The sequence below is a fragment of the Branchiostoma floridae genome, chromosome 14 (genome assembly GCF_000003815.2).
Source record: "Branchiostoma floridae strain S238N-H82 chromosome 14, Bfl_VNyyK, whole genome shotgun sequence".
Classification (NCBI taxonomy): Eukaryota; Metazoa; Chordata; class Leptocardii; order Amphioxiformes; family Branchiostomatidae; genus Branchiostoma; species Branchiostoma floridae.
In genome coordinates this window covers 16,824,580-16,850,620 of record NC_049992.1, presented here as the reverse complement: position 1 = coordinate 16,850,620, position 26,041 = coordinate 16,824,580, and the positions used below count along the sequence as shown (strand labels likewise).

Genomic DNA, 26,041 nt, shown 5'->3' with positions numbered 1-26,041 from the left:
AGACTGCATGAAACATTATGAGTCTACCCACTATATATTACTCTGGCATTTGAGAGTATATTTGATAATTTTATTTGTATACATAATTGATGCAGTTAACCCAAATCATGAAGAAAAATTTCAAATCAAGCCAAATTCATCTACTGTATCCTGATTTCTTTTCATGTTTTTGAGTATGTACTTAATGTTATTTTGTGGTGTGAAGATCAACTTTATTTCCACAGAAGCTTGCCAAGGACCAATGTATTAGTGATAATGTCTGCAACATGGTACAAAAATGTATTCTGGGATAGCACTTGTGCCTTCTTTAGCGCTCACATGTTGGTATTTGACCCAGCATGCCTCAGTATAGTTTTCAGTGCACTAAGTTATGTTATAACTGTCATGTACCCCTGAACATACCACCATATTAAGGATAATGATATCCAGTGTATAATCAAATTTCTAATACAGTTGTAGCCATAGAGAAATCTTCCTTTATTCCCTTATTCTGGTGCTGCATTGACCCAAGGAGGCTTTTTTAACCGCCTTCGTTGACCAAACATCCAATGGACTTGATGTTCTGGGCACGTGCTATTCTCTAGTACTGTTTGAAACACATTGACTTGTTCTGTTATCACTTTACTTCAGATGATTTCCTCTTGTATAAAAGTTAATGTTTTTTTTTATTCTGAAGCTGCATGCCAGTGCACAGTGGTGTGCTTTTTAACAGTGAAATGTAGCCTTGTACTGCTTTGTGTTGTATCAAATGTTCTTATGTCTGAAAGAATATACAATATGACTACAAACTATGCTGTATTTCGTAAAACTATGACTTTGTTGTCACTGTATTGCCGGGTAACGTTTGTTGGTAACAGGCACCGATCACTGGCAATGCTATGTCTTGCTCTGCATAGCAACTCTAAGGGCTGATGCACATGCACAGTTTACTGTATGATGTACATTAAGGGAATATCCAAAATCTTGTATGTTGTGTTGTACAGAACTCAAGCTGCATGAAATGGGCCGGAATGAACTCCTGCATTTTTAATGTAAATACATTATGGCTCTAACTGGTTTTGTTGTGTGTATTGTGTGCATATTACTGGAAGCCTACTTTCCTTAAGTAGTCAAGTTTATTGTAATGAAACTTTTTTAGGGTCTTCATTTTGCCTAGGAGAGATCCCAATCGCAGTCTGTTTCCCATATCTTGTATCATTTGAGTTTGGATCGGAGTTAGCCCTATGAGAGGCCCCGATCGCAATCTACACTTAGTAGAATCGCCGATTCTCCTAGGAGAGACCCCGATCGGAGTTGGCCCTAGGACCAACTCCGATTGCGATCTCTCCTAGGAGAATCGACGATTCTACTGGATCGTGATCTCTACTGTGACATATATATAACCACAGAGTGAGCGAATTTTTTTAGAAATATTTCAGGTAATCATGTGATTGGTTTGGCATGTTCTGTCGGCCAAGACAATTCATACACAACTTCTTGAGACATTTGTACACAAACACACATTAACGCACGAACCCACACAAATGTTAACAGTTCATAATGTACTACGTCTAACTTAGTAATACTATTCAACATATAAGACCAACAATGACTTCTTTTTTATTATTCTATAAGCAAACAGTTTATAAAACACACAGTTTGTACAACTCAAAATTCAAATCACAGGACATGTACAAAAGAAAACAATAATAATACAAACATGTAATATCATAATGGCAAATTGAGGAAAATAACAACTGGTTTTGACCAAATTACCAGTTATGAGAATATTATCTACCAAAAAGTGCTACAATAAATAATGCTTATTTTATGTTTTGCTGTTTTGCAAAGCTCAAAATGTCTGTAAGAAACATGTAGCACATTTTCTTTTGAAAATGAGCTTGGGATGGCTCAAGCAAAATTGCGATATTTTATATACAGAAATTTAAGGTAGGGACAATGTTAGAATAAACCACAAAATTGATAACATTTTTCTCATTATGGCATCCTGGTACTTCTTTATACAAATTCTGCCAAGCTGTAGTTAGAAGGCAGTTTGCAATAGAAACAGGCAGCCACATTTGGATAGGAAAATGTAACAATCTTGCCTACAAACCTCTGCTTGAAGCCAGTCAGCAACTACATGTAGTGGGTAGTACAAAATAAAGATCTGTTACATTTTAGTATGATTTTACATAATGTAGAATAATATGTACCTAATACTATGAATATTGCATAGTTACAAATTAAATAGAAAGCTGACAAAACGTCATGTAACAAACCAATATGTACATCAATGAAGAGTAGCAGTGCTTGAGGATATTAATTTAGCTGTCGAGTGTGTACTGTGGAGACTGTATTTCTGAAACAAATTTCTATAGAGTCGCACTTTTTTGTCTAGCAATGTTACAATATTGTATGATTTTTCAGAATATTATCCTGGCTTTTCAATTTTAGTAATATACTGATGACCAGTACCCCAAACGACCTGGATGTCAAGGGACTAAGTAGCTAGTAGGTATATTATAGGTTGAATCGTGATCTAGCAACTAGTGACAAACCTTATGACACTATTTAACTGTACATAGTGTTTAATACATAGTGGTTTTTAATCTATCAATAATGTCAGATGCTGAAAAGGCTAAGGTCAGAGCCTTATTTGGGCCAGCTTTGCTTTGAACTGCTAAAATCCACATCGTATGAACATTCAAGATAAAGTTTGGCTGAAAAATATTCACATTATCTGAAGGTTCAAAATATATTTGGCTAAAACAAAATGTTGCCATAATGATTATCAAAGTTTAACAGAGCTCCTCTTTTTACCCTTCAGCCTGCTTAAAGGCCTACGATTTGGCACCAGAATATATATTATTATCATTGAGAAGTTTATCATCTAAAGAATGGTCAATCCTGAGTAAGACAAACATACGTGCCATGACACCTCCTCTGGAAGAGCATTTAAGAGTTTTTTCTATCTTGGAATGTCCGGTGGTTACTTCTCCAGATTGACCGGTGTCCTAACTAAGTCTTCAGCAGACAGGGTGTAGCTGTGAAGTTACTTCACATCTCGTTTGGTGGAAGGTTTGTTACCAAGGATACCGTCCAGTTCTGTCAGAATCTGTGGAGTCAACTTTTGGACCACCTGCATAGAGATCATGGAAACATCATCGATGAAAAGGCGTGATGAAACAACCAAAACTGATAAAAATCATGACAACTGTCAACCTCTTCTTGAGATATTCTCCTCGAAAATCTCAAACAAAATCAGCCCCTACAATTTCCAACATAAGGTCTTAATTTTATAGATGACGCGCGGGCAAAAATGAAAAAAAGAAAAATCCAGAAAAAAAAAAGTGATGGACCAAAACTAACTTAAAGCACAATAATTTTGACTGCATATTTATTATAAAGCAGTCTACTTACCTGAAGAGCCTGTATATTTTCATACAGCTGTTCTATAGAGGAGGCACCAAGGAGAACAGAACTGATGGTCTCATTCCGTAAACACCAGGCTGCAGGGGCAAGGAGAAAAAATTAATTTTCAGGCTCAAAACTCAAAAGTGTAAACTATATATTTTTAAAAGAAAAAAAGAGATTAACACTGTCTGGCCTTTCTCTTGTGATTGATTATTTTAGTGTACAGGTATATGTTTTTTTTTCTGTTATAATGAACATCTAAGATTTGTAACCAAGTATCAAATAATCCAGGGCATTCTTGTTCTGCATTACACATGTACAAAGTGTTATGACCCAGTCATTACTTTCTCTATCTTTTTATGAAATCCAGAGTTACATGTATGCAGTTCCTATGTATGATGCACATTGAACAATCTTCTACAATTTGAAATATGATATACTACTGGTTAATATGATGTCAACTTTGCATCATAACCTACCTGTACATGTGTACATAAATTGTGGTGACAATCTTTTAAATACAATTTGATTTTTAAGGCCAAATACACATTCATGTACCTACTGCTAGTAGTAATAGTATATTTTATACTGTAGCAATTAGCAAATAAATCCCCCAAAATTGTAAGTACATACATATGTATATTAAGGTTCCTTACCAATAGCCAGCTGTGGCAGTGTGCAGTTGAGTTTGTCAGCTATGATCTGTACTTCTCTCAGCTTGGCCTGCTGTCTTCTCCCATCTTCACTCAGGATCTTATCCTTCAGCCAACCATAGCCCTGCAAGAGATATATGCAAACCAAGTTATGCTGCATTATCCCCTAGATTTTGTATGAAAGGAAAACCTAATAGTGATTCTCCTTAGCAACCTTGAATTGATAACTATTATTTAGCAGCAAGATATGGGTCTTCCATAAGGGTGCCACTCAACAAATTACTCAAGTGGGTACCCTAAAAGTACCCCATAGTAAATGGCTGTATGAACGTTTGTTTATGGCTTTCTAACTAGTGCAACTAAGCTTGAGCCTCAAACTCAACAGTTGAAAGCTTGTTTGTAGGGAATGAGCAGGTGACATTCTGCAACTGCCTACTAGGGCAGAGGTGCACAGTGCTGGGTGTTGAGTGGTGCAGTCGCACACTATCAGCTGGGTGTACCTAAGTACAGCTTGCCATAAATTGTGTGGTCACACCGTGTTATATAGATGTTGGCAATTTTTGGATGAATGTGCTCAACATAAAATTAATGACACTGAAGCGTATTTTCCGTAGTTTCATTAGAGCTCATGTACAACACAAATGTTTGTATAATTATAATGACCACATTGTAAGAAATAACTCACAAAGACCTTAATGTACTCTTTTACACTTGCGTCAGAACTTTCAATGACCAATGGAAAGTCTACTCAAAATTCTGTTAGTTCAGCTTGGAGCTCAACTGCTTTAGAAAGCATTTGGGTGATGCATTTAAGAGTGTACAGAATCTGATGGCTAATGGAAAGGTCAGTGGAGGCAGCACCTTTCTTGCATTTCATGCATCAACTTTTTTTCTGTTATTCATGAAAACATCCAGAGGAATTACCTTAAATGCAACCAATGCTGTTTTATATTCTCCTGCATCACAAGGAATTCAGTATAAGTAACATAGCTCATTGCCTTCTTCACGGTGAACCAGTACACTGTACAGCACTACCGACGACCACTGCAGTGTTATTGGAACACACCGCCCACCAAAACCTATCCATCAACCTGTGGAAGACCAGAATCAGCTTCACCATGTTCAACAACAGCTCTGTCCTTCCATTGGATCCTGGCGAAATATTGCCTGACAGGTTTAACAGGCAGATCCCGTGTGTCATATGGCATATGCAGAACGAGACTGTAAGCTATGACCAAGCCAAAGAAGCCTGCTCTGCATACAAGGATTTTTCAGTGCTAGGAATGGCAACTACTGTCATCTTTTGGCTGATGGGACTTTATATGATCGTGGCTAATGCTGCTGTGCTGTTGGGAATCATCATACGACGGGAACTCCACAGCGAGCACTACTTCTACATCGCCAACCTGGCCATGTCAGATCTCCTAGCAGGCTTTGGACTTGTGTGTCGGACTGTAGACCAGGTGGGATTGACCAGGCTGTACACCATTATGAATATTTCTACCTTAAGTTAGTGATACATAGTCAGGTAATGTCTGCCTCAGCTCTAGCCCTACCGTCTGTGAACAGCTATGTCGCCATAAGGCATCCTGTCTACTACCACAACCAGGCTGGCAATGCCAAAAATACTGCAGGTGAAGCTATTGCCTCTTCGTGGCTTGTGCTATCTTTGTTTTCTTTCTTGCCCAGTATGGGCTGGAACTGTATAGATATGCCCATATTGAAATGTTTTAATTTTTTCTCTCTTGCCTTCATTGGTCTTGTGGTTGCCATAATCCTTTCTCTGGCTAGTATAATACTGCTATTAAATATCAGTATATTGATAGCTATAAGGAGAAAGCTTAAAAGGCATCCAGTGGTAGGGAGTGACCAACAACTTGAAGACAACGGAAGACGAAACAGGGCTGAAAAAATTGAGATGCACGATGTTTCACAAGACGAGGCACAAAGAAAATTTGAAAGAAGTGCACACAGGGCAAGGACAGTCATGGTTCATGTGGTGGCAGCCTTTGTCTTTTGGGTCTTGCCTCTTGCGGTCATCCCTGTATGCCGCAGGGCTGGAGAAAAGTGCCCACTTCCAGCTGGGCCGAGTGGAGTCGGAGTGCTGATGACGCTGAACTCAGCGATCAACCCGATTGCAAGTATCCTTCGCACTCCAGACTTAAGAAAAGCAATTCGACAAAACTTCACAGCTATCTATGGGACACTTGTCGTGACACTCAGAAACTGCTGCTTAAATACACAGGACATACAAACTGCACCAGAAAACTCCCAAATTCATCAGCTGGGAGATGCCCCCCATGAGTAGGTACACCAGGGCTCTAGCCAGCGCCCGTTTTTCCGTCAATTGTCGGAAATTTGCAGCGTGTGACGGAAAAATTTTAAAACCAATCCGTCAACCTTGACGGACAAAAATCTGATAAAAGCTCCTTGGTGGAAGCTACAGGCGGCTTGGGGACGCCGTCCACGGCCGTAAAAGCCACACACTGTTTGTTTTGCTATTGTTATGATTGTTGAGAATGTGTGTCGGTGCCCTTTCGCATACGATAATCTCATTAAAACCGTTTTTTCAAGGTCTCAGTTCAGTCTCTCTAACTCCTGGAATAGTGTTTTCGCGACAATGGGAATTGGCTGACGGAAAAAAATTTCGAGCTGGCTAGAGCCCTGAGGTACACAAAACACACCAGCAGATGTAGAAGTTTAATACTGGACATAAAAGCAACTGAAAATCTTCCCAGTGTAGAACTTTACAACTGAACATCTATACTCATGTGACAGAGGGAATTTAAGAAACAATCTGCTGCAGTCAAGAACAACCATGGTAAGTACATATTGCCTCATCATTCTGTTTTAAGTCTTTTTAAGTGAGGAATGACCTAGGCTCAAAGGTTACTAGGGATCATGTCCAGTTCCAGACCTGAACCTGATTATCATCAGCAGTTTTGCATGGCTAAACACCAGTACATGCGTCATTGCTGTTTCTGTAGCAGGGACCTCCATTAACGTCCTCTCTAAAAGACAGATGCAGAACCATGGGTTTACTCGGGGTCTCTGGATTCCAGTTACCAACTAATTGGAACCAGAAGCTGGACTATGCTTTAATCTCTCACGTTCATTCTGATCTCTCACGTTCATCTGATCTCTCCCGTTCAATTTAAGTTGCCTCAGTTAATTTTGTTACTGTTCTGTTTACCAATTGTATAAGTTTTGTTGATTATGTTCGTTTTTATTGTACATACCTATATTTGTCGGACTCCAGGAAGAATAGCGGTACCACTTTGGTGGTACCACTAATGGAGATCCAAATAAAACAAACAGACTATGACAGGAACACCATCTACGATAATTATGTTATTGAATTATGCCAGTACTTATGCTCTATCTTGAATCATATGAGACGTTATCTAAAACTTTGCAGAAAGTTTTACAGTAACAGTAGACCAGAATTTGACCTTACCTTGAGAGCAGCTCTGGAGTAAATGGGCACCCCGTCGTCATACTTTCCTGTGATGATGCCACAGGCAAGAGGAGACCAGGTCATAGCTCCAACACCTGGGTACACAGAAACAACTCATTTTCAAAGACAGCATAATGTAGCACGCACCATCACATCCTTGTAAGCCATAGGAGGTTGTTATCCTCTGCATTTTTTTTTGCGGTCGTTAGTACAATATGTGTCTGTATCTGTCTCTGTTTAGCTTAAAGAAATAACCACCCTTAACACACCAGCCATACATGTACATTGTGCTGTACTGAACGACATGTCACACCTACACCTAACCTTTGCACATCTAGCTGTGAGCCTTGTTTAAAGTAGGACACTCTTACTGTATACTTGGTAGCAACAAGGAGGTTAAACAAATACCACTCTAAGATGGTTCTAGAAACATACGACGTACAACATTTTTCCAATGTCTTGGAAACTAGAGACCGTCTCTTAACAGGTTTTACCTCCCCAACTGGAGTCAGGTACCCAGGTGTACAAAAGTACATGTATGTACACAGGAGTAGAGCCAGGAAACTTGTGATAAGTGTCTGATGCAGTGCTCCAAGGAATCCAGCCCAGGACCTCTCAATCTCGTGTCCCTCCTATGTATTAGGACATTGTCATTGATGGCACATGAAGTGGATGACTATGATGAGTGCTGTGCCCCACAACCTTACCTATCTTGGCATAGAGCTCAGGAAGCTGTGCCTCGACTTTCTCCCGCTGGAAGAGGTGGTACTCTGCCTGCTCTGCTATAGGGGGGATGAGGTTGAACTGTCTGGCTACTGAGTACGCCTCCTGAAAAGTCAAGAGAAAATTCACCAAATAGCAATTACGTATACTATACTCAAGCAACTGCATATGGTTTTGGAAGCGGCCAGATGGTACGATCTACATGTATTTAGTTATTTATTTATTTATTGGACTTCCCATATAAAAATGGTGGGGAGACAAAACAGGTGAGATGCCACCTCTGCAAGTTGTCTCCCCAATACGATCGACTGAAAAGATCTTGTTGGATAGCAGGTTTTATATCCCTGCAGTAACTATGAATTGATATGCAAAGAAGATGAAGACAGGGAATTATAGGCTCCTCAGTCGATATTGACTGGGGAAAATCCCTGATGATTCATTAGATACTGTGTCAATAAAGGTTAGACATCCAGCTATTTAAAGGCAATTATCATATAGCCAGGCGCCGCGGACCAATCAGAAGGCCCCATTCCACGTTGGTTATGACGCAGTAACATATAGATTCCTGCCAGGTCGGTGTGTTTGCTCCTTCTGATTGGTCAGAATGAATCGACACCGGCACCAGTGTCGATGCATCCAACTCAGTATATCTACTGACCATAATCTCCATGGGGCTCCATCTAGATGTGCCCCAGTACAGGGCCCAGCCTCGCTCAATCACATAGCTGAATGCTCGTACCGTCTCTGGGAAACCAAAAACAATATCATTGCTACTTGTCATACTTGCATGCGTTGTAACACAAATAAAGGTACAGTTATTTCCTGTCAATAGTGATCACCTAAGGGAACTGAAGAAAAGTGTCAGTAGTAGCAACTTACCTTTGGTCACTACTCCAGTATTGATCATGGTAGCTATATGTAACCAGTAGTGTACAATAGATATACAGTATAGTAGATTCATCCAAGGAGGTTAAACCTCCTTGATTCATCCTAGATTTTAGCCTCTAGCCACTGAAGAAGCTGTACATAGCAAAACTAGTTTGGCCGACAGGCTGAATAAAAGTTCAAAACTTGAACTATGCGGCTCCAGATGTCTTTCTGAGGGACGACTGCTGTGTGCAAGATGTTGGTAGCTTGAGGGATGAATCTACTCTACTATATACTGTAGTGGCTATTTTTGGGTACAGCTGGGCCCTGGGACTACTTAAACTCAGAGTTACTATCAACCTGGGATATATCTGGCAAGACGTAGACACATTGATCCGAATTCTTGTTAAAAACAATGCCAAGAGGTACAACTGCAATATATGACAGATGACCAGGTCAAATTTGTGTATTCAGAGCTTGGCAGGGGCTACAACACCGATAGTCACCAGGTGCAATCTTAAACTAGATCAAAGAAGAATCCATACTACCTTCCATTGGAGTGTTAGGATCTGGTCTGTTGGCAAACACCACATCCACATAATCCAGCTGTAGCCTCTGTAGTGAGCCTTGCAGACCCTCAATGATGTGTTTTCTGGATAGCCCTCGTTCTGTCTCCGCTCTGCAAAAAAATGGTTAAATTGTACCTTCCTTCTTACCTTTCCTTCTTAAGAATCATTTGTTAGTAAAGAAGCTACCAGTTTTTAAAATTGCAACAGTGGGTTGATTGACTGTTGTATATTGTATGGTGAGTAGAACATTGATATATTTATTACTCAAATAGTCAGACACATGCCTGTAAAAGACATTATCACAGGCAAAAGTCTGAAAGCCTGATGTCTCTTATACCCCCGTCACATGGGGGCGAAAATCGATCGGACGACAATCGCCCGCGAGCCTTGCTTGTAATTATAACTTTATTGCACAACAATTGTATAAGGTACAAAGTATGGCTTATATGTGACAGGGACGGTTTTCATGTGAAAAATACGCACAACCCTCTGTCTTAAATATGGCCGATTTTCCATCAATACGCCTGAAGATCGTGGATAATGTGACGGGGGTATTACAATTCTTCAAGACCAGGTCCTCTGAATGTTCATTTCCTTGTAAGTCCAGGATGGCAGGGAAAATGACTGAATTTTGCAAATATATAAAAAGAATTCCAGGTTTTGTACTTACCTTCCTCCCCAGAATATCTTTGTTGTAATGACGAGGCTGGATCTCCTGAGATGACAGAGACAAGATAGGATCGTCTTGAGATATACAATGTAGTCATGAGACATATTACTGGCCTCTTAAAATCAGATACATTACTGAACTCCTAATTCACAGAAATCAAAAGCAGCGAAAAAGCCTGCGTGCCATACACGTGTTGCAGCACATGTAAGGAGCCCCCTGGCCAATAGTGATCAGAGGGTACGAGGCTAGGGCGGTAATTTCAATTCATGTATCATGTAAAAATCATTACTGCGCACAACTAGGGCTGGGTACCGGTACAGAAAATTCAGGTCCAGGTCCGGTTCAGGTCCAGAGGATCAGGTCCAGGTCCGGACCTGAACCTGGACCTGATTCAGTATGACTCATACCATATACCAATGGTCCATTTCACAAAGAGGAAATCTGTTTGGTGGAGTATTAGACTTACACTGGCGTTTTAAAATCCTAGAACGCTAACTGCACTTGTACGATTGGCTGTAAAACTTGGTAGAAATTACTAATAAAATAGTATAAACTCTACTCTACCTCACTCTTGTTATTTTCTTCCACCTGCAAGCGCCAAAACGTGTGAATGCCTGATAAAATAATCTGTTAATTTTCTAATCGGTCCAACATCGGGTCAAGCTAATTTTTTCAGGTCCGGTTTTTCTGGACCGGTCCAATAAGAAAAACCATTTTGTACCGGTACGCTGTACCGATACCCAGCCCTACGCACAACTAATTTTGTTAGTGCACATCTGCATCATTCTGGCAGTGGATAAATTGAATTCCACGGGTAAACATACACGTACCTCCAACCCTTTTTCTTGATGATGTTCCCCAATGTGATTTCTGCTCTGTATTGAAGAGAAAATGACTTGAATGGATATAACAAGCAAAGTTCAACAACAAGTAAAGCTGCTCTTGATTGTTGTCAAGAATTAGCAAAACTACAAACAGAAGGTAACATAAAACATTACCTGCACCAGACAAACTTTACCTGCACCACTCTAGATTTAGGAGGAATGGATCATACTAAAATTGTTCAGGAACCATTGCTATTTTTTTTCTTTTATACTTTATAGATGGTAACAGTCAATGCAGCTAATAACAATCCATAATACATTTACAGCTACATTATAGGACATTTATGTTTAAACCCAGTACATGGACCAGTGCAGGTTAGGTGAAGATAAACACTAGAAATACCTGCACAGCTCCAATTTTACCTGCACTAACCTTTTGTTTGTTTGTTTGTTTGAACCTTTATTTATTCATGAAAGCTCAAATCGGCCTGCAGGCCGCTTTTCATTGAGGTCATGAGGGAAGAGGCAAGGGTCAGACAAAGTATATAACAGAGATAAAGTTACATCGTTTTGAGTCCTGCAATGGAAGGTGGTATTTCGAGCCCTGTATTTACTTACTTGCCAGCTGCATACACCTCTGCAGTGTCAAATAGGTTCACGCCATTTTCATATGCTAAAGTCATCAGTTCTTCAGCCATCTGAAACAAAAATCAAAGTTATAACAATATCATAGATATACATTGTACTTTGAACAACACTGAACCTTATCTCAAACATAGAAAGTCAAGACTAAAATTTTGAAGGAAAATATGAAGAATCTAGCTGACAGCAAAGGGGTGCAATAACGAAAAGAAATTAACATAAACTATAATTATGATTGTGATCATGAAAGTGCACATACATTTTGTATTTCTAATGTTCTGAAATTATAAAGTGCCCTCCCAAATTTGCAACACTCAAACCATCATAACTGCCTTTTGTCCAAGAGCATCAATATGGAAAAAGTCTTGTCCAGGGAAAAGAAACATGGAACGGAGAGAAAATCAAACCCCATACATACAGACCTCATCTGTAACTTGCCCTCCAAATGTCACCCACGTCCCTGTAAATCATGTTGAAAACAATTATTATAGTAATTGAAATGGAAGTCACAGTTCCACCACTTATAGGACACAGAATACAGCAAAATATCTACCTTCCGACAATGAATGTGTAATAGTGTCATAGTTATTTCTATAAGACTTAGTCTAAAAAAAAATTGTTCATTCTTTTTCATGGGCCAATTATTACTATATATATTAGCGCCTGCAAATAAATAAATGATAATAATAAACTCCTTTCGACTCTCACATCACATGACAATTATGTTTGATAAAAATTCTCCTGTTTTGTCACATACGTTGTTTTCATACATTCTGATGAGAAACAAACTTGGCGTTAAAACTTTTGATTCACCCTTGTAGACAATGATAATAAAGCAATAATGGAAACATGACTTATCAAATTTAAGTTTATAAACATTTTGTTGACAGTGACAACATGCAATATATATATATATATTCTCCTTCACCTTTTGAAGCATAAATATGATAAATGTCCTTTTTTGTTCATTGCTCACTCAGATCAAGTGAACATATACTTCAAAAACACTTACCCAGTCCAAGGCAAGACACCCTTAGACCAGACCTTCCTAGATTTCTGTGGGGGAGAAAGACTTCTACATCAGCTGTGTGGCTACTACCAGTTAATATACAGGGACAACCTGAGTATCAACAAAGTATATGAAGGAGCCAAAACAAGATAATTATGTGCTTGCACATGATCATTATCAATATGCCTGACGAGATATCCATTAGTGTGTCAGAGAATGACATCATCTAGAACAAGTTGCACAATAGGACCCAATATTGACCTGTTACCCCTAACAAGTTGTGTAATGTCCACATCTTTATGAAGTGTACATAAAAAGAATGAATGAATGAATGAATGAATGTTGCATTGACACTTAATAACATTGCAGCCTCAGACTGAGTTACATCATAAATTCTAACATGTTTTACATGAACCATTTGAATCACTTTTAACCCACACTATAAAGCTGCTAACACATGACACGTAATTGAAATGATTTAAATACTGTGAAAGATCTAGAACACCCTGAGAGGCTTCTTGAACCATGCTGTTTATCTCCAGCCTTACCTATAGCGCATACGACAGACCTGGCGCCTGTCCAGACTGTTCAGCACCATCCTCTCCATACTCTGCACAGCTGAACGGAACCGTAACCCCTGATGTAACCCATCCTTACTGCACTGTAACGTACACATCCTCCCACCTAACACTCCCACACAGATTAGGTACAACTCTTCTTCTAGTGTTGTGGAGTTCCACAGGAATAGATGCCTGACACCACTGCAGGATATATATTACTACCTAATTTCATGCACAGCCTAACCTGCTATCATGCATGGCACCTCTCCAATCAATACCAAATCACAGCTGCATAGTCCCCAAGATCTATATATGTAACTTGGAATGCTGGTCAAGCCTCCCATAAAATGCATCCCTGAACTTCTTGGACTTAGGTTCCCTTCCAGTTTCATTAGCTCCTCTATCAATGACAGAAAACAGCCGCTACGAATACTAAAAGTAAATGCGCAGTGCATGCCTGTTATTTTACTAAGTTCTAGACTATTTTGGATCAAATATTGAATATCAAAAAAGTTATGCAAATCTCTCTTGAACATACAAAGGTAAGTCTATAGACTCAGTCAAGTACTACATTGTATCTTCAATTCTTTACTTCTTCCTTGGGCCAAAAGACCTTCCATTCAATAATCAAAAAATCAAATATCTCATACCTCAACTATTAATCTTATACATTTCTGAACAAAATATTTTCAGAACAACACAACTATGTCTGTATCACAGTCATGCTCTACTCACAGGTTCATGCTAACATCTTTCACTTCCTGCCAACCTGTACAGGCAATGTGGATGCAGGCCAGCTCAACCTTTGCATCCTGCCAGTCTCTGATTTAATACAACTCAGTCTGAGAACAACCTTGGACCGGGACAGCAGGGGACAAACTTTTGCACACACCGACGAGGTTACTCCTTGCAAACACAAAGACAAACAAGCAAACAGAACAAAAACAATACCTCTATTTTCACAGATGTAAAAAACATGGATTTTTCCATTCATAAATTCCCCCAGCAACCATACATGATTACACATACACCTGTTGGATGTGTTGATGTGTGAGCCAATTTCAGGCACAGATTGAACCTGTGTATATTTGGTCAGCACTGAATTCTTTTCTGTCACCACTGCCAAGAGTAATATAGTGCATTGGGTGGAAGCTGTACAACCCTAGTCAGGGCTCGAAATACCACCTGCATATGCAGGTTAGTGCAGGTAAAATTGTTGCTGTGCAGGTATTTCTGGTGTCTACCTGCACCTAACCTGCACTGGTCCATGTACAGTCAAACCTGTCTATAGCGGCCACTCAAGGGACCGGACAAATTTGGCCACTATAGACAGGTGGCCTCTGTATAGAGGTGGCAACTTGTAGATAAAATACCCAAGGGACCGACAAAAAGTGGCCACTATGGACAGGTGGCCCCTCTGTAGAGGTGGCCCCTAATACAGGTTTGACTGTACTGGGTTTTATACATAACTTTCATATGATGTAGGTGTACATGGATTGTTATAATAAGCGAAATTGACTGTTACCACCTACAAAGTGTAAAAGAAAAAATAGCAATGGTTCCTGAATAATTTTAGTATTAATCTATATTTCAGAGTGGTGCAGGTAAAATTTGTCTGGTGCAGGTAAAATTTGTCTGGTGCAGGTAATTTTCAATGTTACCTGCACCAGTGCAGGTATGCAGAAAAAAGTATTTCGAGCCCTGCTAGTACGTACATGTACATGTACCATCAATTTAAAGTATTTATGTTACAATATACCATTAATTTTTTGTATTAAAATTTCAGAGCCATCTTCTTGTTAAAAAAAATCCTGCTTTTCAAGCATGTTGAATCCATTTTCATTAACAACAGGAGTGGAATATGAATATAAAACATGATAATGTAACATTATCAAGAGTAAGTTCTCTGAGAGATAGCTAAAAGAACTCAAATAATTTACCAGTTGCCAATGATGTATTCTAAAAGCTCATAAATTACTTCCTGATTCTGATTTTGTACAAACCTGTAAATCATATTGCTGAATTTTTTTGAAGACTTGTGCATTCACTCGACCTCCTGAAAAGGGTTGCTCTCTCCCTGCAAGTTTCAGAGAATATGTTAGCAATTCTTTATTCTAAATTGTGACATAACTAACAACCAAGCCACAAAATAATGACAGTCCTTCTGATTTCCATATTTTTCTGACAACCAATATACCTTGAGGATATTTTGAAGTATAAGATTATCAGTAGAAACAGTTCCTCTATCGACACATTCTACAAGACTAACGATTATTTGCTTATCATGATATAACATGTTACCGTCATAAATGCTATGTTTATAAGAGTATTTTTGTATTCTGTTCAGCTATTATAGGAAGATCACTCAAACTGGAGACTCGTGTCTTGAATCATTAATGAGGTAAATCCAGTAACGTGACATGACATGGTACCTTAATATGGACTGTTGGTTGACACTCTGACACCGATACTGATCCTAGTAGGGAAGAGAAGTTGAAAATTATCTGTATATTTTTGAGCATGAAGCCGAAATGTTTGTGCCAAAGTGAAATAAATGCGTGTAGCAAAATAATCAAAACATTTTCAACAATCACGCCACGTTCTGATTGAAGACGTTCTGATTGAAGTCTGTTTACATTTACACAGCAAATATGTAACGTTACCCAAAAGTCAGAAGTGTTGTTGTCCCTTATAACGTTACCCCCCTCCCCCATTCCAAAATATTGAGACATATTTGCATTTCTGACAAAGAACCTCCAGCAGTCTTCGAAATCCATGATGAAGACACCTGTTCTTACCTATAGTTCAGGTCGATAAAAAATGGAATACGACAACGTAAACTTGCCGTCTGACAGTCAACTTCCATTCAGCATGACTCCACAGTTGAAAATTTGCGCTTATATTAGCAGACGACCATAGCAAATGAAAAAGCTGCAAAGCTACATATGATTGGTCAGAAACTGTTCCGGGGCGGCGGATCGACAGCGGCGCACCAATCAGAGGAAGCGTAACTTATCTATGTCTCATTAGTGGTAAAGTTAGCAGAGGATTTGCTAGCACCCAGGACTGAAGCTAGCCAACAATTTGTAACCTATATGTCCAATATCAAACAGTATAACAAATTGACCAAAATTACAGGTTTGCGGTAGCAAAACCTGTTCTGTTTTTGTTGGCATTTATGGGCGCCGCCATATTGTTTTACGGTGTATGACGGGAAGGGTGGCGCTGGCGCCATTTGGATATGACGGATTAGTGTGCTGTATGAAGTTATGAGATGACTAAGAAACGTGATCTTGTGGTCTTGTCGGAAACGGCAGGACGGCAAGAGACACAAGCATGAAGTGTTAGTGTGTTGTATGAAGGGATTGAATGGGATGGTTAGGAAATATGATCTTGTACTCTTGTCGGAAACGGCAGGACGGCAAGAGACACAAGCATGAAGTGTTAGTGTGTTGTATGAAGGGATTGGATGGGATGGTTAGGAAATATGATCTTGTACTCTTGTCGGAAGCGGCAGGACGGCAAGAGACACAAGCATGAAGTGTTAGTGTGTTGTATGAAGGGATTGGATGGGATGGTTAGGAAATATGATCTTGTACTCTTGTCGGAAGCGGCAGGACGCCAAGAGACACAAGCATGAAGTGTTAGTGTGTTGTATGAAGGGATTGGATGGGATGGTTAGGAAATATGATCTTGTACTCTTGTCGGAAGCGGCAGGACGGCAAGAGACACAAGCATGAAGTGTTAGTGTGTTGTATGAAGGGATTGGATGGGATGGTTAGGAAATATGATCTTGTACTCTTGTCGGAAGCGGCAGGACGGCAAGAGACACAAGCATGAAGTGTTAGTGTGTTGTAAAGTTAGGAAAGTTACGATAAGATCCTAACGATAGAGGCTTAGACATGTAACAAATATATACAGGTTCCTTAAGTTGCCAACTGGAATTCGAAGATCAGCACATGAAGGATAAAGAAATGACGCAGAGACAAGAATTTCCGCACGCTGGGTACAGAAGACTTTTAACAATATAATAGACTTCATAATAATGCTATCTCTCTTTGGCCTTAACTGAAGTTCTCTATTGTCTCTCCTGAACTGAACTCTCTTACCTTAGAAATCTCTTGTATTAACATTCTGTCTCAGTACTAGACAAATGTCTGCTCTCCTGAACTGCCGTAGAAATCTCTCGTCTTTGTATTCTGCCTTACCTGACAGACAGCTACACAATATCGCTCATATTACTAGACTAAGTACATCTCGGTCTGTTGCAGTTCACGTCATCAAACGAATAACCGTTCAAGAATAACAATCATAGTATAATACTACAGACTAATTACATCTAGCAATCGTTGCGTTGTATCTTCTTGTAAGTGACGGAGTGAAAGGCTGCTACAGCCCAAAAGTTAACGGCTGCTACAACCCAAAAGTAAACGGCTGCACGGACGTGTATTTTTATCGTTGAGAAACTCCCGCAAACGTTAGATTGGTAAAAGTTCGTTTGTAACTCAAGACATTTGCAGGCAATGTTCGAATTATGTAAATTACATGCTAGAAACAACATGTTGACTTATTCATATCTGTAAATATGCACATACGTCTGCTTAGCTGTAGTCTGTAAATAGTTGTTATAATCCTCACGAAAGTCGCTGTACTTTTGTCGTGTCAATAAAGTTTCCATATACGTTTGGTTAGGATGTCCACCATTCGTATATCCATCGTTGTCTAGGTGAATTGAATTATTTTTTACATGACTAAATATGACCTAATAGAATAGACAACACGTATTCGTTAAGTCAAATAACGCAGATAGTACGTGTACGTCAGTCCATGAATTCTCTAACTGCACTCAGTTTTTCCCTCAAAAGCAGCGCAATCGGTTGGCCGCCCGCGGCTCTGCTGCCGGTCTGGCATTTCCCTGTCATGGCCTTGCTCCTTCGGGCGACGTTGTTTCGGGTTTTGCATATGGCTCTCAGCCTCGATCCCCTTGTAGCAATTTGCACACGGATGTCCTTCCCTTCAGTGATACAGCTCGTCTTTCAGTGAAAGCCACCGACGTCCCTTGAATTCGTGTGGATCTCATTATTTGCCCGACCTGTGCAAAGATCAGAGACCCACACATATTAACCTGTACCTGAGCCCTTTAGCCCAACGAAATATTGAAAATATTTCAAAATGTTGATTCGCTTTTGAATAAGAATAATAAAAGTGATAAGAAATAGAATAAGAAGTCCATGATGATGAGATGTTTCCTTTCCACTGCAAGTATTATAGTTGTACTTCTTTTGATCTTGTTTATCTTTATGATGAGCCCCTGCAACAACAATGCCAAAAAGGACAGGTCAATTGCAGTATGAATTTGAAAAATCCCAAACTAACAATTAAATCAAGTTCATAATCTAACTATACCTGGCTCTGACCAAAGAACGCGATCCATTATTCTAAGATCCTCTTGACTATATGCAGAAGTAAAAGCTGAGTTACTTACCGAAGTGCAGGGGAGTGCGTTGACTTCGTGGGGGCAGTTGTAATCAATCATCAGAGACCGGTCCCAGACACGTGTTGTCTCCCCTCTGTCTGGCAGCGAAATGACTGCTGTGTTCGTAATCAGCTTGGTTTACGTTTCATCTGCATTACGCAATATGAATACTAGGCAGCCCATTGGCCAGCGACCATGGGTTATTCCATAGCGGAAAAGGGGGAGCTAGGAAAGAGGAGAAAGATATCAAACAACCGGCCAACATGTAAAAAAAAAAAAGAATCACACCAAACTTGAAAGCTTGGACATATTCTCCAAACATTCCATTGGCCGTGGCGGGGACTGCGGGCGTGCTATAAGCCACAGCGACATACTAGTACCATGTGTAAAACACACGTATAAAAAAACACCCTAACGTTAGTTCTTACATTATCTGTATTCATAGCCATTATGATAGTCGCACTGGCAAGGTTACACTAGCTAGGTTACACGAATTTCTGTGTGCATTAACTTATCGGATCGGTGTTTTTACAAAAGCGGTTTTATATGTTAATATTTCAACAGGGCAGTTGTCATTTGAGTGATCTTTGCTTCAGATCTCAATAGCATATAACATTATAGACTTGATACATGCATTATCGAGTTTAAGTAGGGCCTTAGGGAATAACGCAGTCTGAATGAGAGTTTTGATACGGAAGGCGGCTTTCTGTGCCTTTCAAGACTGTTGACTCAGCTATAACTGCCTGACGATCGCGAGAACAGGCCTAGATAAAGAGTGTAAATGCGTCATTTGGAAACTTGATGTTCCTGAAAGTGCATCCTAATTTTTGAAAACTGCCACTTTAGTTTTCTTTAGTCTTGAATCTTCCATTTCACACAAAAGACGTTAAGTTTGTCCAGTGCACGCAACACAAAACACGCTTCTCTACGTCTACGGCGACAGCGGTGTCGTGCCTGAACATGCACCTGCATGATCATGAGTCATGGGAAATTCCCTGACGAGGTGACGGCCCAAAACCCCCACGCCTCTACGGCGACAGTGGTGTCGTGTCTGTACATGCAGCTGCATGATCATGAGTCATGGGAAATTCCCTGACGAGATGACGGCCACAAAACCCCACGCCTCCATACATGATCGTAAATTCGCGATTCTTTTCTTCACAAAAATGCAATTATGACGATTGCGAATAAAAGAAATGTGGGATTTTTTTTATAATTGCAGATATAACGATAGTGAATGAAAGACGTGGGATTTTTATTTGCGAATGCCAATATGACGATTGTGTATGAAGAAATGCGGGAATTTTACGAATGCGATTGTGAATAAAAGAAATGGGGGATTGTTTACAAATGCAATTATGACAATTGCGATTGAAAATGTGCGATTTCTTACAAATGCAAATCTGACGATTGTGAATGAAAGAAATACGGGATTCTTCGCGGATGCAAATACAACTACTTTGAATGAAAGAAGCGTGGGATTTGTTACAAATGATGACAATGAATGGTGAATGATGAAGACATGTGTAAATATTTAGATTGTTCGGCCCTGGCCCGGTTTATACAAAAGTATGAGGGCTGATTTTTCAGGGTTGTGGAATGAGCTATTGAACTGCATGGCGTGTTAACGATGACGAAAAATGTTATGAGGTTGTTGTTACGACTTGTCGGAAATATAGGGACGACAACCGCACATAAATGAATGATTAGTTTGAGGTGGAATGGTGTTTCTTAATGTGATTTTGACGTGTTAACGATGACGTGAATGTGGTTGGCCAAGATTTGTTATTTGATATGATGTTTGACTTCAAAGTGGTTGGGATGTGATTTATATGTTTATGATATGGAATGAAGAAATGAAAGTTAATAAATAGTGTGGTGGTGGTAACTTGTCATGATGGACGGTAAGGTCCACAAAAGGACGACCAGGCTCACTGGGCATCATGTTGTTGTGATCCTGTTAGGCACGACGAGATTCCCAACAATAGCGTGTTAGTCTAGATTTGTTAGTTGATGTGATGCGATCTGTATCACAGTCTCCTGGCTTCCGGAATCAAAGCCCGGGCCGGCCAGACTGGAAGATCAGCACATGAAGGATAAAGAAATGACGCAGAGACAAGGGTTTCCGTACGGTGGGTACGGAAGACTTTTAACGTTATAACAGACGTCATAATATTGCAATCTAAGTTCTCTATTGTCTCTCCTGAACTGAATCCCCTAACCTTAGAAATCAAGAGGTCTTTACATTCTGTCTCAGTACTAGACAAGTGTCTGCTCCCACAACACAACACAACATTGGTGACTTCACCATTGCAGAACAATACGAGTGTAATTACAAACGTTCCAAGGTAGTGTCGGATTGCACTGTACATGTATCTCATTCCACGTATATGACAGATTCAAATCTTACTACAGCTTTCATAAACAATAACTGTACAGTACAACACATTTGTATGGGGTTTACTTCAATCGTACATTCACCCCGGTTAGGTTTGGACCGTCGTTGGTGCGGTAATTTTATTTCAACTTTATTGCAGGCACGTGGCCTATATCATATGTACAATAAATATAAAAACACACATTACAGCAATACAAATAAACTGTCATTTACATATAGTGAACAGTTTAGTGGGATAAGCCGGTGGTTTTGTAGATAATTGACGTAGTGTGTCCAGAATATACTGTGCACATGGATGGAGGCGTCTGAATGGAATAAGCGGAAGATGTTCCTTTTGCAGATGCGGCGATGCCTTGTATAAAATACACGCGTTAGTTTTCTCCTCGTAGCTAGCCTCAAGTATCAACCCCATGTGAGACAAAAACCTGGCTAGCACTAGCACTCGTTCTATAGTCTAACAATATTGAGAGCATTGTTATAGGCTATGCGTTGCTTGCGAATAGTAGCTAAGGTATACTGATACCACAGCTGAGCAGAATACATGTATAAATAGAAACCGGGAGATTCCAAAAAATCCCAATCGACCAGAGGGTTTGTCCATTCTGTCCAGAGTTAATTGAAGACGAATATCACTTTCTGATTGTATGTCCCAAATATTCTGAAATACGCAATTCTCTATACAGAAGGTTGTCATTTTATACACAAGGATTTATCTCAATGGACCTGAAGTGCAAATTCAAATACATCATGACATGTGACAATCCCTGCATGGCAGATATAGGAAAATATATTAAAGAAGGTTTGGATATTAGAAACGCAACTGATTGTAAAAGCTTCCAATTATATTGTAGGAAGCTTATCCCATACTACAACTCCTGTATTAGTTAGTTAAGCCATAGAACTGTAGTTATGTAGATGCCATACTTTGTACCTCGTACAATTGTTGTGCAATAAAGTTATATATAATGTATATCGATGAACAGCATTGAAAAGGACACGCTTCACTCCAGGCGAGGTGAACCGGCATTTTCGTTCAAAGGAATTGGCTCTTGTATATAAAGCCTCTGATGTGAGATCGAATTGATTCATCATCAGATAGGCCCGAGGTAATCTGGTTACCCAGGTAGTTTACAGATGAAACGTAGTGTAATTTCGTACCATGAAGGAACAGAACTAAGACAATTGAATGAGGCGGTCCGTTCAATTTGAATCTCCCAAGCGGAAAATATACACATTGGCTTTTGGTTTCACTGAACAGTATATGGTTTTCGTGCACATAGACATGAGCTTTTGAAAACTTTTGACAGATGGGCAAATAATACATGGATCATCATCGTACAAGAAAAGGTTCACAATGGCATTTCGGATATAACAACGCAACCAACACAAGAGCAACTCAGCTCAACACTCGGGTCAGAGACATAGATTTCGAACAAAAAAGGAGATAGCAGACTTCCCTGTGGCACTCTGTTATTGGCTTGGCAGTTAAGTTGTCAGAAAGGACATTGTCCGAATGGACTCTTAAGTACAAAACATTGTAGCAGGTACAAGTAAGGGTATTAAGTAATGTGGTACGTTCCTGTCGATCAATTTTTTAATAACCGCCAGTGCTTAACGCGGTCGAAGGCTCTAGAAACGTGTAGAAATGCCATACATACAAGGGATCCCCGTTTCTGGTAGTAACGAATTACCTCCTTCAGCGCAAATACACACGTCTGTGCCATGCTGTTCCTTAAAACCAAACTAGTTAACCGGTCTGTGTGTAAATATTCATCTAGAATATTCTATACGCCTTAAAACTGGGAGGTTTCACTAAAAAAAAAACATCCAATGAATTCAGCTAGTGTAATTAACTATCTGGCTTCAGTCTCTCACTGACACTTTCATTCCGTTATAACATGGGTGCAGGGCAGGGCTAAGACATTGTAGACTAGAGTATCAAATAGTCTCTTTGACACACTTATATATTATGACATCTAGAAACAATAGATAAAGACTTTACTTAGTTTGGTGGCACATAAAGATGCAATATTTCTGCTTCCCCTAAACAGGAAGAATAGAAAGTAATGAGTCTGGTCGAAAACAACCTGGTAGGGAAACATTGGCTGGTGGTCAGACTGTATCAGTAAGTCTATCTGGTCTAGCTCTAGACTACAAAGAAGGCACCGTGATTACAAGTTCTCCATATTTCTATGAACACAAGTTAACTGTCAATGAAAATATGTGTATGTCACGAGCCATGAGTGCACCTTGCAACTAGGGCTTTTTTGTATATGTTAGCTGTGATTTCAAATTTGAAACTGAAATCCCTTATTTACGATACTACATTACATGTAGTATGAAGGTGATAACAGTTGGTAGCAGCAGCTCTTATCTGAGAACAGATACGTTTACAAATGAAATTGGTATTTCTGAAAGTCAGCCGGCTCTTGCTTAGAGCATGGTAAAGAACAACATTGCACTGAATTCAAAATAACGGAAAATTTGGTCAATACTCCGTGTTAGTTGAACTTTCTTTCATCAAAACTGAAGTTGTGGAAATTGTCGTATGCAATGATCAGCCGTTTATTCAAAACTAGTGAAAGATAACTCCAAATATTTTTTTCCAAACAGACTTGACAGTCAATATGCAAATAACTTTCTGTTTTGTGTGACCACTGTTTCTGAGCTGCAACCATGGGTGGATTCCCCATGGTTTTTAATTAGTTTATGTGGTCTGGAGGGTCAATTAAAGATAACGGCAAGCTAAGATTTACAAACATATTAAAACCGAATATGCCATGGAAACCTATCAATACCACAACGACACTGACAGGAGGTTCAACGTATGTAAGATGAGAATCAGCGCTCACCCTCTAGAGATAGAAAAGGGTAGTTATAAAAAGTTGTCAGTTCAAGATAGATTGTGCAAATACTGTGCGACGGATGCAGTGGAAGATGAAATGCATTTATGAGTAACTGTCCCCATTATGAGAATGAAAAACAACCTTTTTGACACAATCAAAACAGTATTTCCGACTTTTCATCAGCTAGTAGACCTCCAAAAAAACTACATTCCTGTTAAAATCACAGAACCCACTAATCATTAAAGACGTGGGACTTTTCATCAGCCACTGCCTCCAAAGAAGAAGTCAAACCTCCCAGTAAAGAATGCATATAGATAGCTGTATAGAATAGACATTGGTTCCCTGGCAGAGGACAGCAGGTAGAAACATCCATGGTTATGGTTGTTTCCAGGGAACAAAATGTCCCAGTTTAAGCAATCTAGGTGGAACATAACCATGCCGGAGTACAGAAAAAAAATGCTAACAACGCATGCAGCCACGGACCTGCATCTAGTCCCGGTCTGGTATTTTCCTCTCGCCTTCCGTCTTCGGGCGACGCTGTTCAGGGTGTTTTATGACTCCCCGGGGTCCTGTCAAGATGCCAGATCTGTTTCAACCGAAAAGAATGGAGTTATGACAGTTCTTCATTACGTGGGCCTGACAGAATTGCAGGTCTTAAAATCAATTTGCACGGATGAAATTAGCCAAAGTGCTTGCCTTAAGATTTCTACAACCCACAAAGACGAAATTTAACATGTTAACCTATTGTCGGGAAAGAAAATTACAAAAATGTGGAATATTTACTTATAAATGTATGACGACTGTTCAGCGCATTTGGCAAACAAACTTATAAGTAGGCCTTAAATCATTTTGCATGAAGCTTTCTAAATTCCACATACTGTGACATAGAAAAAAATATTCAAATTGCATGGATATTTCTTTTTCAAAGATTGCCAAAGAATAGCAATATAGGGATTCTGAAACAGCGGCACAAAATAAATTCTACAACGAACAAAAATATCAGAAATGGTGGCGACTAACCTGTACTCCTTTCACAAGAGTGTCACGGGACCACTGCACGGGACAAGGGAGAAATGTCTATCCATACTTCCGGTAAACCGAGGCCGTCAACGGCGAAGGAAAAAACCCCTCGAAATTCCCTTAAAACCTACTGTACCAAACCATAAAACGTATCAAGATGATCCTAAAAACTTTAGACAACGAAATACGACGAATCCAGACCACAAAACCAGATCCCAACAGCTAAAACAGGCCCTGTTTGTGGATACGAACTTTGCAGCGTCAGAACGCACGAAAACAACTTACGTCATCTCCTTGTACGTCCTGGTACAAGGCCCTATAGCAACGTAGACAAATTTGCCAGATGAAAACATCTGATCCCAAAAAACAAGTCTATTCTCGTGTGTTTTTGCTCGCTTGTTCTTCTTCTTTCTTCTACCTCTTCAGTCAGGATCCAATTATAGCTGCAGTGAATTTATCATTGTCCCGAAGCGAGCCCGCCTTGGAAAAAACAACCGAGGCTAGCACTAAATCCTGGTACAGCTACACACTGTATAAGACCCCATAAACGACTACACATTTTGCATGATGATAACATCTGTAAACACTACGTCAAAGAAAACAAGTTCATTCTAGTGTATTTTTGCTTGCGTGTTAACTTCTTCTTCTTTCCTCTCCTTCTTCAGTCAGGATCCAATCATAGCTTAGAACTGCAGTGAATTTATGATTGCCCCAAACCAGGAAGATGTGGGTTTACTGTCGCGTTTTTCTCGTCACGAGTATGCAAATGACCACACCCGGGATTTGACGACCACATATCCAGAATATGACTTTAGGCTACACAAGTAATTTTTATGGATGACATCCTATACAGACTGCAAAAATAATGAGATAGGACGAAAAAATAACAAGGCGGGTGAAAAAACAAGATATATACACCATAAATGCTGTA

General features: G+C 39.6%; 1 protein-coding gene and 1 long non-coding RNA gene across 3 annotated transcripts; both read right to left on the bottom strand.

The window, feature by feature from the left end:
• Positions 1-1,974: 1,974 nt before the first annotated feature.
• On the bottom strand, positions 1,975-16,356 carry LOC118430766 (voltage-gated potassium channel subunit beta-2-like). Of its 2 annotated transcripts, XM_035841787.1 has the most exons (15): positions 16,169-16,356; positions 15,803-15,846; positions 15,374-15,447; positions 12,814-12,857; positions 12,224-12,261; positions 11,778-11,857; positions 11,166-11,210; positions 10,336-10,380; positions 9,645-9,775; positions 8,888-8,973; positions 8,214-8,334; positions 7,507-7,601; positions 4,053-4,173; positions 3,403-3,491; positions 1,975-3,121 (listed from the first exon to the last, which is right to left on the bottom strand). In XM_035841787.1, exons 3-15 carry the CDS (start codon positions 15,412-15,414, stop codon positions 3,035-3,037), a joined length of 1,023 nt encoding a protein of 340 aa, XP_035697680.1. In that variant the 5' UTR covers positions 15,415-15,447; positions 15,803-15,846; positions 16,169-16,356; the 3' UTR covers positions 1,975-3,034. The 2 variants fall into 2 exon arrangements, with proteins under 2 accessions (XP_035697680.1, XP_035697681.1); XM_035841788.1 differs by lacking the exon at positions 15,803-15,846 and having other exon boundaries at positions 16,169-16,317.
• Positions 16,357-17,362: 1,006 nt separating this feature from the next.
• On the bottom strand, positions 17,363-25,331 carry LOC118430520. Its single transcript, XR_004832870.1, has 4 exons — positions 25,111-25,331; positions 24,555-24,676; positions 18,856-19,071; positions 17,363-18,681 (listed from the first exon to the last, which is right to left on the bottom strand). It is a non-coding gene; the product is annotated as an uncharacterized LOC118430520 (long non-coding RNA).
• Positions 25,332-26,041: the final 710 nt, after the last annotated feature.

Excerpts from the sequence above, each read along its gene's own strand:
- LOC118430766 (XM_035841787.1), bottom strand. The coding sequence starts at position 15,414 with ATGCACAAGTCTTCAAAAAAATTCAGCAATATGATTTACAG. Across the intron at positions 11,211-11,777 it reads GAGGTGTATGCAGCTGGCAA|AGCAGAAATCACATTGGGGA; the intron begins GTAAGTAAATAC and ends TCTTCAATACAG. Across the intron at positions 8,974-9,644 it reads TCCTAACACTCCAATGGAAG|AGACGGTACGAGCATTCAGC; the intron begins GTAGTATGGATT and ends TTGGTTTCCCAG.